This window comes from Grus americana, chromosome 22 (genome assembly GCF_028858705.1).
Source record: "Grus americana isolate bGruAme1 chromosome 22, bGruAme1.mat, whole genome shotgun sequence".
Lineage (NCBI taxonomy): Eukaryota > Metazoa > Chordata > Aves > Gruiformes > Gruidae > Grus > Grus americana.
The window spans coordinates 1,403,746-1,416,621 of record NC_072873.1 but is presented as its reverse complement, the minus strand read 5'-3'; the positions used below and the strand labels follow the sequence as shown (position 1 = coordinate 1,416,621).

The 12,876-nt window shown below is 41.1% G+C and overlaps 1 protein-coding gene across 9 annotated transcripts in view; it reads right to left on the bottom strand.

The window, feature by feature from the left end:
• Nucleotides 1-2,394: 2,394 nt before the first annotated feature.
• Nucleotides 2,395-12,876, bottom strand: part of SPOP (speckle type BTB/POZ protein) — a 28,891-nt gene continuing 18,409 nt past the window's right edge. For all 9 annotated transcript variants that reach the window (XM_054801494.1, XM_054801487.1, XM_054801486.1 and 6 more), the window contains 5 exons: nt 9,189-9,366; nt 8,557-8,612; nt 7,985-8,107; nt 4,228-4,370; nt 2,395-3,476 (listed from right to left, as the gene is read on the bottom strand). In XM_054801494.1, coding sequence (XP_054657469.1) covers nt 3,332-3,476; nt 4,228-4,370; nt 7,985-8,107; nt 8,557-8,612; nt 9,189-9,366 — 645 coding nt within the window. In that variant the 3' untranslated portion in view covers nt 2,395-3,331. The remainder of the gene's footprint in view (nt 3,477-4,227; nt 4,371-7,984; nt 8,108-8,556; nt 8,613-9,188; nt 9,367-12,876) is intronic.

The window sequence follows — 12,876 nt, the reverse complement described above, 5'->3', positions numbered from 1 at the left end:
AACAAAGCCAGAGAGAGTTTCAAAGCACAGCAGCTCTCCCTACTCTGCTGTTTGTTCTGCTCATAAGCAGACAAGCTGTTTCCTTTCATCTGGAAAAAAACTCACACAATAAGAAAAATACCTCAATAGAATCGGAGTCTGTAATAACAAAGCCCAAGGCGCAGCCAGAAAGAAATCTTCTGGCCAGTAAAAAACATTTGGTGTTCGGATCCTCAGAGCGAGCCGAGTGCTTCTGGGTGCAGGGCGTACGTACATCCTACCGCTGCCGGAGGAGGTCAGGGGATTCATCGAGGTGCTTCTCGTTCCCGTCTCTCCTCCCCGCACCCAGATGAAGGCTGCAACACTCGTAGGTCAGCACAAAAGCGAGCGGAGGAAGCAGGAGCAAGGAGATAATAGGGAGAAGGAAGCACATGAAAGACTGCACACAGGGATGAAATGTCTCTGTAACACCCTTGAGGAGGGGGAAGAGAAAGAATTAAAAGCACGACCACAGGGTCCAACCTCAATTTTGAATCCGAACCTGTGGTAGCTACACCATGGTTCAGAAGACCCCGTAAAAATGTCTCTCTGAAATACTGTTTTGATAAATATGCCATCTCCTTGTGGAATTCAAATCTCCAACTGTTCAACTGGCATGGCCATCTCTGCAGTAACAACACATGCCACAGATTGTGAGTTAACTTGAATTACATTTCAGATCTGGGGAGGGGAGGATGTCAGTGGGAGGTTTATGAACAGTATGCTCTAGCTCTGATGTTGTTATAACCAGATGGCTTCAGCTGTATCATTTACAATGAAAAACAAACAACAAAAAAAAGTGAAGTTGACAAATAAATCATTAATTCACCTGCAACTGGAAGAATCTGAACAAGTCGCCTCCTTCACGGATCTCATTTCAGACCTTCCACCACAGTCTATTCTGCAACTGCACCTGGCTCCGCTCGAAGGGCTGGGACAGACAAAGCCCAGAACAGATTATTTTCCTGCAGGTATCTCCCCATCCCCTGGGGAAGGAGCCTGCCAGATCTGTATCGCTTTCCTGTAAATACCTCCCCAAAAAAGGCCAAGGACAGGTGACATGAAATGCCATTTACTTTCTTCTAGGCATGTCTGCCTCCCTTGCTTCTGCTGCAAGGCTGAGCCAGGGACGCTGCTCGAACAGTTGGTCACTCCAACGTGACAAGGATAAAAGGTCTTGTTCAGGTTTGAATATTTCAGTAAACAATGCGGTTACTGCAGCATAATTAGACATCTCTGTGCCACACAGACAACTTCTGCAATTACCTGGCAATGAACTTTTCATCTCTGTATGCAATTGTAAGCTAGAAATGCTGGGTTTGAGTTCTTGACAGGGTAGCGGGGAGAATTTCGTTACGACTAAATGCTTTGCTTACCTAAAAGGAAACTCACGCTAAATCCAATATAAAAGGAATTAGCGGCACTCGAGCAATAGATGTAATATGGGAATTTGTGAACCACGTAAAAGGAAGGCTTTACTATACAGGCGGTTGTGTGTTTATGATGAGAGTCTCGGTGGGGGAACACAAAAAGGGGCAGGGACCCTCTCATGAGTCACCATTTGATAAAAATAGACGGCAGCTAGATTAGACACACGAGCGTACGAACAGAGTTCTCCTTCACACAAGGGACAAGAGGCTGTGAGAGAAAGTATGATAACAGAATGAAAAAATCAGAGACAACAGATACCTAATCTATTTTCTAGACAAAACAGAGTTATTCTCTGTAATCCATTACGTGCCCTACCTGACCATCTTAAGGTCAGATCAATTTGCCACTGCCCTGACACTGCGTATTTCAATCTAACCTCCCCGGAGATTTGGGGGCTAAGGATGACATAAATGGATGGCGTCTATCCTACCCAGACATCCTGCGCTGCACCTTAACGTTATAAACCAGATGGCTTATTATACTGCTCTCCCTTCCCACATCTAAACAGGTACAGGTACAGGTCAGCTTCACGCAGCTATTATTAAAACCAACGCTCTCTAGTATTTTGGTAATACCTGCTCTGAGAAATTTTGCAATTTTGTGTGCAACATTCCTTAATAAATCCCACCTGAGTTCCAGGAACAGCAAGTCACTATCGGTACATGGCAGCGGACTGAAACGGAACCTTTTGGGAGCCAGTTTTAAACTGGGAAGTCTTAAAAATGAAATAAAAAAAATAAAAGACAACAGATACCACACAGTACAAAATAGTAATTATTTATATTTTCAAAAAGAAAAAAAAAAGTTACCAGCTATTTTGAAACTTCTTCCCTGTAAGAAGAGTGACTAATAGAAAGGAACAGGACTGGCTCCTATACAGTCAGCAAGTCAGGTACAAACAGTTGTTAAGAATCATTTAGCAACTCAGGACAGGAACTTTTGACGCAGCGTTCATGAACAATAAAATTTCTTTTTTTTTTTTTTTTAAAAAGGGGGAGGAGGGAAATAAAGCAGGGAAAAATGCCAAAAACACTTCCCACAATATCTAAAAACAGTAATCATTGTTCTTGTCAGACAGCACGCTCCAGATCAAGGATTTTCTAGTCCTCTCAGAACCAATACAGACTTGCCAAAGGCTGCCTTCAGTCTATTCACACCCTCCAGAACACACAGCCTTTCACTGTCCCCTTTCACTTCAACCTGTCATTTTATAAAAGGTGGGGTTTTTTCTTCTTTTTTTTTTCTTTTTCTTTTTTTTTTTTTTTTTTTTGCAATTAACATACAAGTGCTACTAACAGAGAAACTGATCTTCTTGTTGCTGGATGGCAATAAGGAGTTACACAAACGTCCAGTTTTTAGCTCAGTTGGAAGGACTTAAATTCTCTTTTTTGATATAAATACTACTGGAGCTCCCATCAGGTACTTCCTTTCCAGAACCTCGCTGGAAATTCTTTCTAACCCTCCAACGCTCTCCAAAGCTAAAATGTCCTCTTGCTCCAGGCATCTGACGATTTGTTCTGTGCTGCCAGACGCAGAGACGTTGTTTTCCCCAGTACCACTGCTGGGTTATTCCGACTTGGGTCGGTGCCTAAACCGAACCCTGTACTTAATTGACTCAGCCAAGTCGAAGGGAACACACAGACGATGCAGCGACAGGGATTCGTTAGGTTGAACAGCCCCAGAGCCCCAGGCCCACCCTCCCCCCTCTCCCCAAGTTACTTGGTGCTGTTTTGAAAAGTCTGGGTGTCACGAAGCAGTCTCTTCCCCCCAACAACAGAGTAAAAGCTCCACAGATTTCGCTGTCTACCTGGTGGTCAAGGTTAAAGCAGCAACAGATGATGCTGCTTCCAGAAAAACATGGGGCGGTGTGACAGACAGGACTTTAGGATTGCTTCAGTCGCTTACGTGGGGGTCCCAGAAAGGGACACTGTGCAGAGGCCAAAGAGCGATATGCCTCGGCCACCAAATGGGGATGCGATACTACCATAGACTTCCAGCCTGATGTCTCCATGACGTCAGAAGCGTGACTAGAAAGAAGAGAGAATAAATCTGAAGTTATCAACTGGGGATAAAAAGGATTAACTAAATAGATTCTTTCCACATGTCCGAGAAAGCTGACATTTTTAGTGTACTGTTTTAGGATCACTCTGGATGCATGTTAGGTATCTTCTGCGAAGATCGCAAGCTTTGGCTCTGCTGGCACGATGGTATGCTGGACAGTTCTTCAACTTAAGGATGAAAAGCTTAAACACATGTCATCCCAAGTGAAGGACAGCAGCAACACAGTGCTTATCTACCCTGACTACTCAGCACTGAAGTATTTTGAATTGATATAGGAAGAAGTACTAAGAAAAATTGTATTAACTGACAAATAGGACTAAAAATGTTTCCGTCAAAGCAGTTGGTAGTCATTTTACATGTACTGAAAAGTCTGTTATATTATGAGTTGCAAATGGTGCCTCAATATCAGGTACCACCTGATATTCTACTACCTAAAGTTCTGGTGATCTTAGAAAGAAATCCAGAACAGCTCACAGAGACAGTCCTGCCCTAAACTCTGAACAGTCCCAGCAGGACAAGACTGATCTGCCCTTAGGGCAATGCCGCTTCTGGGATACCAGATAAATGGAGGATAACAATGGGAGAACTAAATAATAATAAAAAAATAATAGAGGAGAATCTCCCCTGCACACGACAGTTCACAAGTTGTGAAACCTATTGCCAATAAACACCACTTCTCTCTACATTTGTTGCATCCTGGAACAAAAGTAAACTCACTAGTTAATGAAGTCCACTGCTTGAGTTTTCAGCTGATCAGCACTATGTAGGTCAGCCAGAATGAGGATCTCAGCTGCATTTTCCACAGAGAGGTTACTGCACAGTGCATCCTCACACATCACCTTCAGACGTTCTAGAGCATACTGCAAAATACAAGGCAAAGTACAGTTACAAAGAGGGAAACACCTAACCAGGCCTGACGTGAAGCTTTACTTGTGCTCCTTCACTCTCCAGTAACACACTACTCTACTATGCTGAACAGACCTCTTTGCTTTGCTATATGCATCTGAACTGGACTCAAAGTAGTAGTGGCCAGCGAAAAAAGGAGAGTCATGATGCGCCCACCCTGAGGAAAGCAATGGAGAGGAAACATACCCACCATAACTCTCATCCCGGCCTTCTTGTGTTACAGGCTTACTGGTGCTGTGTTCATGCTTTGAAATGAGAATTTCAGGTCACCTGTAATACCTACTACCTCAGCTACTTCAAGGCACAGAATGCTAAAGCCAAATCTTTATTCTCACTCTATTACCGCATGACAGTATTACCTGGGTTCAGTGGGAAGACCTATCTAACAGTGAATGCTCCATAGGTGTTCCAGTGCTGTTTAGGCTGTTTTCACTCACTTTTTTGCCATTAATGACCTGCACATTAGGATCAGCCTTGCTCAAGTACATGCTACTAGTTTAATACTAAACTGTTAAACAGATGCCCCTGATTTCTTGTGGCTATCCAGCTGGAAACTAAACATCACAGCATGTCTGTAATGCCCTGGCAAAAGCTCTAGCCTAACTTCACATTCTCAATCGAAGAGTTTCTAACGTTCAACTGTGCATTTGCCTCAACATTTTTTACATCTACAGGGTTGGGCTGCGTCAATGGTTTGAGAAATTCAAAGGATATGCTTAGAAGAAGAGTGCTGTCTAATACATTTCACACTCGACTTTTCTGCAGAACTTCAGTCAGTACTGAAACATGCAGACACAGCCAAGATTTTCAAAAGCAACACAGTGGTCTCGGGGAGACTTCAGAAAGGTCAATACTCAGAAAACATTACGCCACTCATTATCAAGAAATGGAACCCAAACCCCAAACCTCAGTCTTTTATAATATCATAGTTGGGAACTGTGAGACTGAGATACTTCTGAAAATCTTGGTATGTGTGATCTGATTATGGGGTTTGTGGCTCTTTGGATGAAACAAACTGAGTATTTCTGAATATGCTAGATCCCATGATTATATTTCACAGCGATTAGGAAAGCAGTCAATTCTAGTGCAGTTCTTATATGAGTAATAACATCAGCACTACATAAATTGTTGTAAAGATTAAACACAGTTAAGTCTCCATGTTATGACTTCAAATTGAGGGACATTTCTTAAAAAAAAATAATAAATCTTTAAGATTGGGTTGTTGGGTGGGGGTTTTTTTTATCTGACAGATAACTGCATTTGAGAGTATCCTTCATATTGTTTATAAGGCTTTTTTGGACAACTCAGAGATGAGGTGGTATACAAGTTCTTGAGTATGTGAGGCTGCATTTGGAGAAGATACCAGACTTGTAAGGACTGCTCTGTCATCCCGAACAGAGAGCTGGTAACAAGCTCACCTGCATGACGACGGGAGCGCTTGCCATATGATAAGCATTATTACTATAAATTGACTTTATATTCTGAGATTTTCATCCCATTATGATTAAATTTAAATGAATAATTTTAGATTATAGAAACATTTTTTTCACTTAAGACTTGGCAATAATAACTACTGCAATCGAGGCGTGGCATTCATAACCAGGACAGTTTATCCCACCAGAAGATCTGAGAATGCAAATCGAATTTACTTGCTTAATCCGTAACAATAACTAAAACAGTTTCAAATGAGGGGCAAGCCATTAGTTTATATTATTGTCTGTCAATAGCTTAAAATGCAGCAAACAAAGCTTAAAATTGTGCCTTTTTGTAAACTGAATATTCTCCTCCATGCAAGTACAATTTTTATTTTGATTTTCACTACAAATAGCTCAGCTTCTAATTACATAGTTGTGCAAAAGTAGCCATTCTGGTCTCTCAGGTACCAAGATTTCCCCTTCCCCCCCTTTCTTAATTACACTTTAAAAAAACCACCCTACCTAATAGCATACTTACCCAAGAGGCTGAAATAGTATCTCCTGGGTTGAGAAGACGTGCTTTGTTTTGGTTTTTGGTCTAATTACGTATTTTCCCCAAGAGACAGGAGGAACTCAGAAGAAGCTGTTTCAGTCTCTTGAGTAAATATTAGATGTTTTATGTGCTTTCATGAAAGATTTTTTATTTCTGCTTTTAAAAGACACACAATGAGTTTAAAAGGAAAAAACCTACATTAAAAGCCAGGAAACTCAAAGTTAAAGCCTATTCTGTCCTTAATGTACTGCTTCTTACTTACAGTTGTCTCAGTTAAAGATGGTATGTGAGCTCTCAGTCAATACTCTTTAAATATTGAATAAAATATGTGGCAATGAATCATAAAATATGTGGCAATCAGGCCAAGAATCTCCTTGCATTATTTCCCATTTTAATTCTAGTTGCAGTGGCCTAATAATGGCATATGGAGCATTTCACCTCTAAAATCAGTGTTTTTGATGAAGCCCAGGTCTGCAGTGACAGGGAATTTGATGGCCGTGTGGTGGTTGCGTGGAACAAGGTTACATGCATCCACATGTTAAAATCCACCACCCTAACTGGCACCCACAAGAGAATCCAAGGACTGAAGAAGCATGGAGACTGAACTACGCTCTCACCCCTAGAGGTGGTCCCTCCAGGTCAGAGTTGAGGCACATTGGCAGGGCAGTGTGGAGAATCTTGCACTGCTGCTACCCGTGCTGAACCTGTTCGATGGATAAATTCAGGACTTTAGTCTCCAGTGCTGTCAAACTGGCATCTTTCACCAGCACTAAGTTCACTTTTAAGAGAAAAAAAAGAAAAAGGAAATAAAATTTTGGTTATATATAACGAATTTTCACTGGTTAATACGGCTCACTGGCCAGCAGAGCACTCTCTTCTGTCCTTGGTGCTGCAAAGGGAAGGAGGCAGTGGCTGGCTGGCTGGCAAGGCCACAGCGCTGCGCCTGCTACACGGGGACTACCAGCAGCCTTCCAGTCAGACCATCCCCGACACCTCCCTGGCAAGGACCCTGCAAAACCACAGACGGGTTAGGCAACAGGGCTTCCTCCAGTGCACCCCTCCTCTCCATAAACAGCAGGGACTGCCACTGCAAAAAGAAAATAAACAACAGGACCTTTCCACTTATGGCTAGCCATCGCTTTAGAGCGTCTCTTGAAGCTGCTGATACCAGCCAGATCAGAAGGAGAAGCAGGTCCTGTTTGCCAAGACAGAACACTATTTTTGAGATTTGGTAATAATCACACTAAAAAAAAAAATCGCGAGGTCCACCTTGAAATTTTCTTCTCACCCCCCAGCTCTTATGCTAGATCATGCTGAATAGAGATGTCCTCTGAAATTTTAAGAAAATGCTTAAAAATGAGCAATAGAGACAGAAATTCCTGACTGTTATACGTTCAGATATGTATCTATACAGCTATAGGTATCTTATATGTAGCTATACTACATCCAGGTTTACCTATAAGCCACAACCAATTCAAAGAAACTGCCCAACCACAATGATGACATGAAAAGCTAACTGCAGCAATCTCCAAGGAGCATTGCATAAAGCGAGGCACATGTCATTCCTGGTTCTCTGAACACCCATAAATCCCAACTGTACCTTGTCAGCAGCTGCCAGCAAGTCATCAGCCATTTTGTCAAGATTTGGTGCCTTCCCCGTGTAAATAAAGCACATCATTTCCTTAAAAACTTCAGGCTCCACATCATTGATTTCAACCCGATTCTGTATCGGAAAAATGAAGCTTATTAAGATCCTGACAAGACGCTAAAGGCTTCCTTCTACCCAAGCTCTTTTAGTATTCAGAAATTTGCTACAAACTATTTAGAACGTGTACTACTCGCAAAAAAGAAAAAAGAAAAAAAAAAGAAAAAGAAAAATATGTGGATGGAATAAGAAAAATTCTAAGTTGTATTTCACATTCTCTACTTCTCCCTATCCCACCCCAGACTCTTTCCCCAAGAGTAACAAAGGTAACATTTGCCTCCTTGATCCCTTTCTTCCTCCCTTCAGGACAGCTGAAGCAGAGACCTGCATCTAATGTGAGAAAAACAGTTAAAAGGTGACAATAGTCACAAACACTACCTAAGAAAGTTACTGGACCAGTGATGCTAAGAGTTGACTAGAGAGCTATTTGCCTAGCTGGAGAAGTTGTTCTTCCTTCAGGAACTTACCTTTTTACTCTCTTCCATCTCATGCTCAAACATGGCGCTGAAAACTGGGGAACGCGCTATGGCAGTGGGGAAAACAAAACATAGTTAGAGACACTCTTTTACACTTCGGGAGATGCTAAGCGTAGCCTTCCAACAACTGTCCTGCTACTTAATGCAGGAAAAATTCTCTACAGTAGGTAGGACAAAGTCAGTACGACTGCTAAAGTAGTATAGGTTGTGCCATAACGTAATGTGGCTGATGTAGCTTCAAACTGGGTACGGGAGAACTTCTAATGTCCTTTCAAAACAAGGTGGAAGAGTACATGGGTGGTAAGGTATGTTTCTTGACTTTACAAGGAAGTATTCCTCTGGAAATGTGGTAAGTTCTCCTTACAAATGCCCTACGAATATGTTATAGTACACTACAGCCACAAAAGAGTCCTCCTACCATTCTTGCCATGGCAGCAGGTAGGCAGTTAAAAATGGAGTAGATATTTCCTCTCCCCATAACAGTTCACAAAATGGTCTTTTACTACAGCTCTGCAGTTAAAAAAGCTGCAGAAGTCTCCTTTAAAGATGAAGTAACTCAAAAAACCCCACTTCCCATCATGTTGTCTCCTATCCTGCTAAGGCCCATGCAACTCAATACCAACCTGCTAGTATGGCTTTGTGAGCCTGGAACTCCTGGCCTGCGACACAGAGACAGCAGTCTGTGAAGCGCGAATTCTCCCAGAGTCCTCCCAACTCATCTGCCAAGCGGCACTCTGGTACCTTCACCATGTTCATAGTGTTCTGGCCAGAGATATTGACGGAGTCCTGTACCACACTCACCTGGAGGGGAAAGGAAAGCAAACAACCCAAAAACTCAAAAACACACACTGGAAAAAATAATCTCCCTACAAGAAGTTTTTACTTCCAGGGCAGCTGAAGGGAAATGCAAAGTGAAACCCACACCTCTCAAGCAGAATCAGTGTATGATTAAAAATTAGGCATTTTTAAGGCATCGTTTCTACCCTGCCTTAACCCTGGTTCTCTGCTCCTCCAGAGTGTCCATCCCAAGCCCTAAATCACAGCAGTAGGTTTTCTTCTCAACCCCAAATTAACAACACTTCTACGCAATGTAATCATAACTTTAGTAGATGGTTTCCTAAGGAAATGGAACCTTATGTTTCTGCTTTTACAGACACCATACCTGACCTAGTTTTTTTTTCCTTCTATCAACACTCTGAAACCCTCCACAATCAATAATGCGATACAGACAGCAGTACAAATGAAAATGAAGTATACAGAGAGCTTCTATAAATGAGCACTGCGTCCACATGTGTACGCAAGGGCAGTGTCTGACCCCTCCAGATGTCTTGCTGCTTCTGGTTCTAAATTTCTTAGAGAGTTCAATGCTTCCATCACATTATAAAATAAAATTAAAAAAACCCCTGTACACAGTAAGTTTAAGAAAGCAGCTTTATGTCAAGTAATTAGGAAGATTTGGGGAAGGCAGATAGATTCTTTATCACCTGCTCTAAAGCACACACAGTTACACAGGGACCATACGTGGCCATACTGGCTGATGAATAACCTACACAAAGGGAACCAGTAAGAGCCTATTCAGAACCAAACCTTTATTGTTAAACACGCAGTAAATCATACACCTTCTACAGCAGACTCCAATTAGAAAAGATCAGAGTGACTAATACTACCCTGCTATAACAAAGAATAAAGGAAGAGGCTGACTGACAGGGAAGCGTACGTGAGACTATTTCCTGCATTTGCTGTCAAGTCCAAGTTAAATTTCAGTTCTATTAATAACCAATGGCCAAAGAAGAACAACGGACAGCAAAGGAAGCTTCACAGTTATGTAAAAGGAGAAGTAAATTATGAAGTGAGATGACAGAAGCATCATCTAAGGAAAAATACTGTTGACAGCACATACCCCAACTCTCGAGAAACCTCCAGTGGGTTTCTGATGGCAGCCACATCTTGTATAAACTATACAACACTCAAAACCAAACAAATACCAGATGCTGCTTGCCAAAGGACACTAATGATTAGCCAGAGCAAATGTGAGGAAGCTAGTATTCTTCGTCATTAATTTGACAGCTACAACCTCTTTTTGCCCTGTGCCATCTAGACTAGCAACATGGCCTCAAGGACAGATGAAAACTCATCAGATTCATTAAAAAGTAATTCCAAGACATATATCCCTTGATGGAGTCCAACACTGAAAAGCCAAAAAAGAATTGTGAACTCTGTCTCAAATCAACAAATATATCCTCTTCATATATGAAGACTGTTACTGGCATTAAAATCTATTACATGGCTTTTTACGTAAGGAGTTTAGATTCCAAGTGGTGACTAACCTTAGAGGTCAAAATAGAGCAGGTTTTGCTTAAAGCTATTTTCAACATCTTAGCAGAGGAATCAATGCTACCTAGCACAGAAGAGAGCTATTATCATAACTTTGGGAAAACCATTCTTTTTGGAGATTTACCAGAATGATATTTACCTATGATGTTGGAATATAATTTAAACAGTAAAAAGTAATGCAGTTGGGATATGAACAGTCAACCCCACCTGCAAAACAGAGGTCGAAAAATCCCTAAGCAGACAACTAAATGAGGTCAGATTTGAAATGCTTGACAAGAAACATCATTCTCTGCCTTAACAGCATTTTCAGCAAGACATTATCTGTGTTCAGCACCGGACATGAGTAGAGAGCAAAAGGCTTTTTCCTTTTAACTTTAATAAAGCAAGGAGAAGGTGCAGCAGAGACACTCAGCAACCTCCTGATCTACAGAAAACTCTAACATATCCCCACATAACAAGCTTCTCAACATCCAGTATTGCTAGCTCCTTCGAGAGTTTCTACACACAAAACATGCTTGCTGAAGGTACAGATGTGAGCAGCATCACTTGGCACCTGTGGCCAGCAGGGAAGCATTAGGAACGCATATGGCAAACTGGTTTACGTGCTAAGAGACTTATAAGCTCAGGGAAGAAAAAAGAACAGAAAAAAAAAAAGAGTGGGGGGAAAAAAACCCCAGAACCAAGCTGTTGAAAGTTCTCGCCAAACTGTTTCCAGACAGCAAAACCTTCCCCTCTGATATCACCAAACTTAAGATTTCTTACATGCTAGACTGCAGAACAAACCGAAAGAGAGAACAGAAGATATCAAGGCCAGGTGAAGCCAGCAGCAAGTTCTCTCTTCATCCAGAACAAACAAAACACTGAGCTGAAGCTTTTGAAGGCAGTAATTCAGTAAAGAGTGGACTGACTTGAATTAGTACTGGTTGCCAAGACTACTGGTGGATCTCAGGTTTATCTACATTGCACCTCGCAAATTACCTTCTCAGACATTAATTTTTGAGTTTCACTCCACAATTTTAAGTTTTCTTTTATCATGAAGGAAAGAGTAACTGCCAGATCTACAGAGGTGTATCCAAGACACTGACCTCTTCTCCCCCATATTGCTACAAGTGTTAAAGGAAGGGTTTCCTCCATGACAGTAATAATTTATGCTACTGATTGAATACATATCCTTTAGGAGATGTTTGTTAATTTAAATATGTGCACATTTATGATGGCCACACAAAACTAGAAAGAAAATAAAATGCAGCTGTCGAACACCTTTACATGAAGCATTTCTTTCACTCCTGAAAGAAAACATGGCAAAAGAAAAGACTCCCATAAAAACACTGCAGGAGATCCAAAGAGAGAACAACTTGTTCTACCTGTCTTCTGGCAAAAATCACAGCTACAGGAGGTATTTTGCAGTTAAAATGACAATGGAAATAAGACAGCAGAAGCTCTGAATTTAAACTAGACAGTTTAAATTTGCTTATTAAGGTTTATAAACTTAAATATCTAGTTTTAGAAATAACGGTCCACATCTTTGTCTGAAATTAGTATTAGTGAAATAATAATTTTGTAAGCAGTTGTAGAAAAATACAAACACAATGAACAGAAAATTGTGGTTACTACAAAATTCCTTTATCTTAAATTTTTCTTTTTGTTGGCTGTATAGACACACTTAGGAAAATAAAGAAAACTCTTCTTTATTCAGGAGGCAAGTAATAGGCGGGCCAGTTTCCACTACAAAGCTAGTGTTGGTTATTATCCCAAGTGAGTTTCAAATTAAGGAGTACAAACAGATGGATGTTAATACTAAACCAGAAGTGAAATGATAGTCAAACATGCTTAATTCCTACCATCATCACAGGTAAAAGACAAAGTAACAAAAAATAAATGCAAGTGAAATGCGATGAATCACACAGAGAAAAAGTCACCAGCCATACAGGCGCATGCACACACAAATAAAAACTAAGTGCCGTATAAACATCCAGT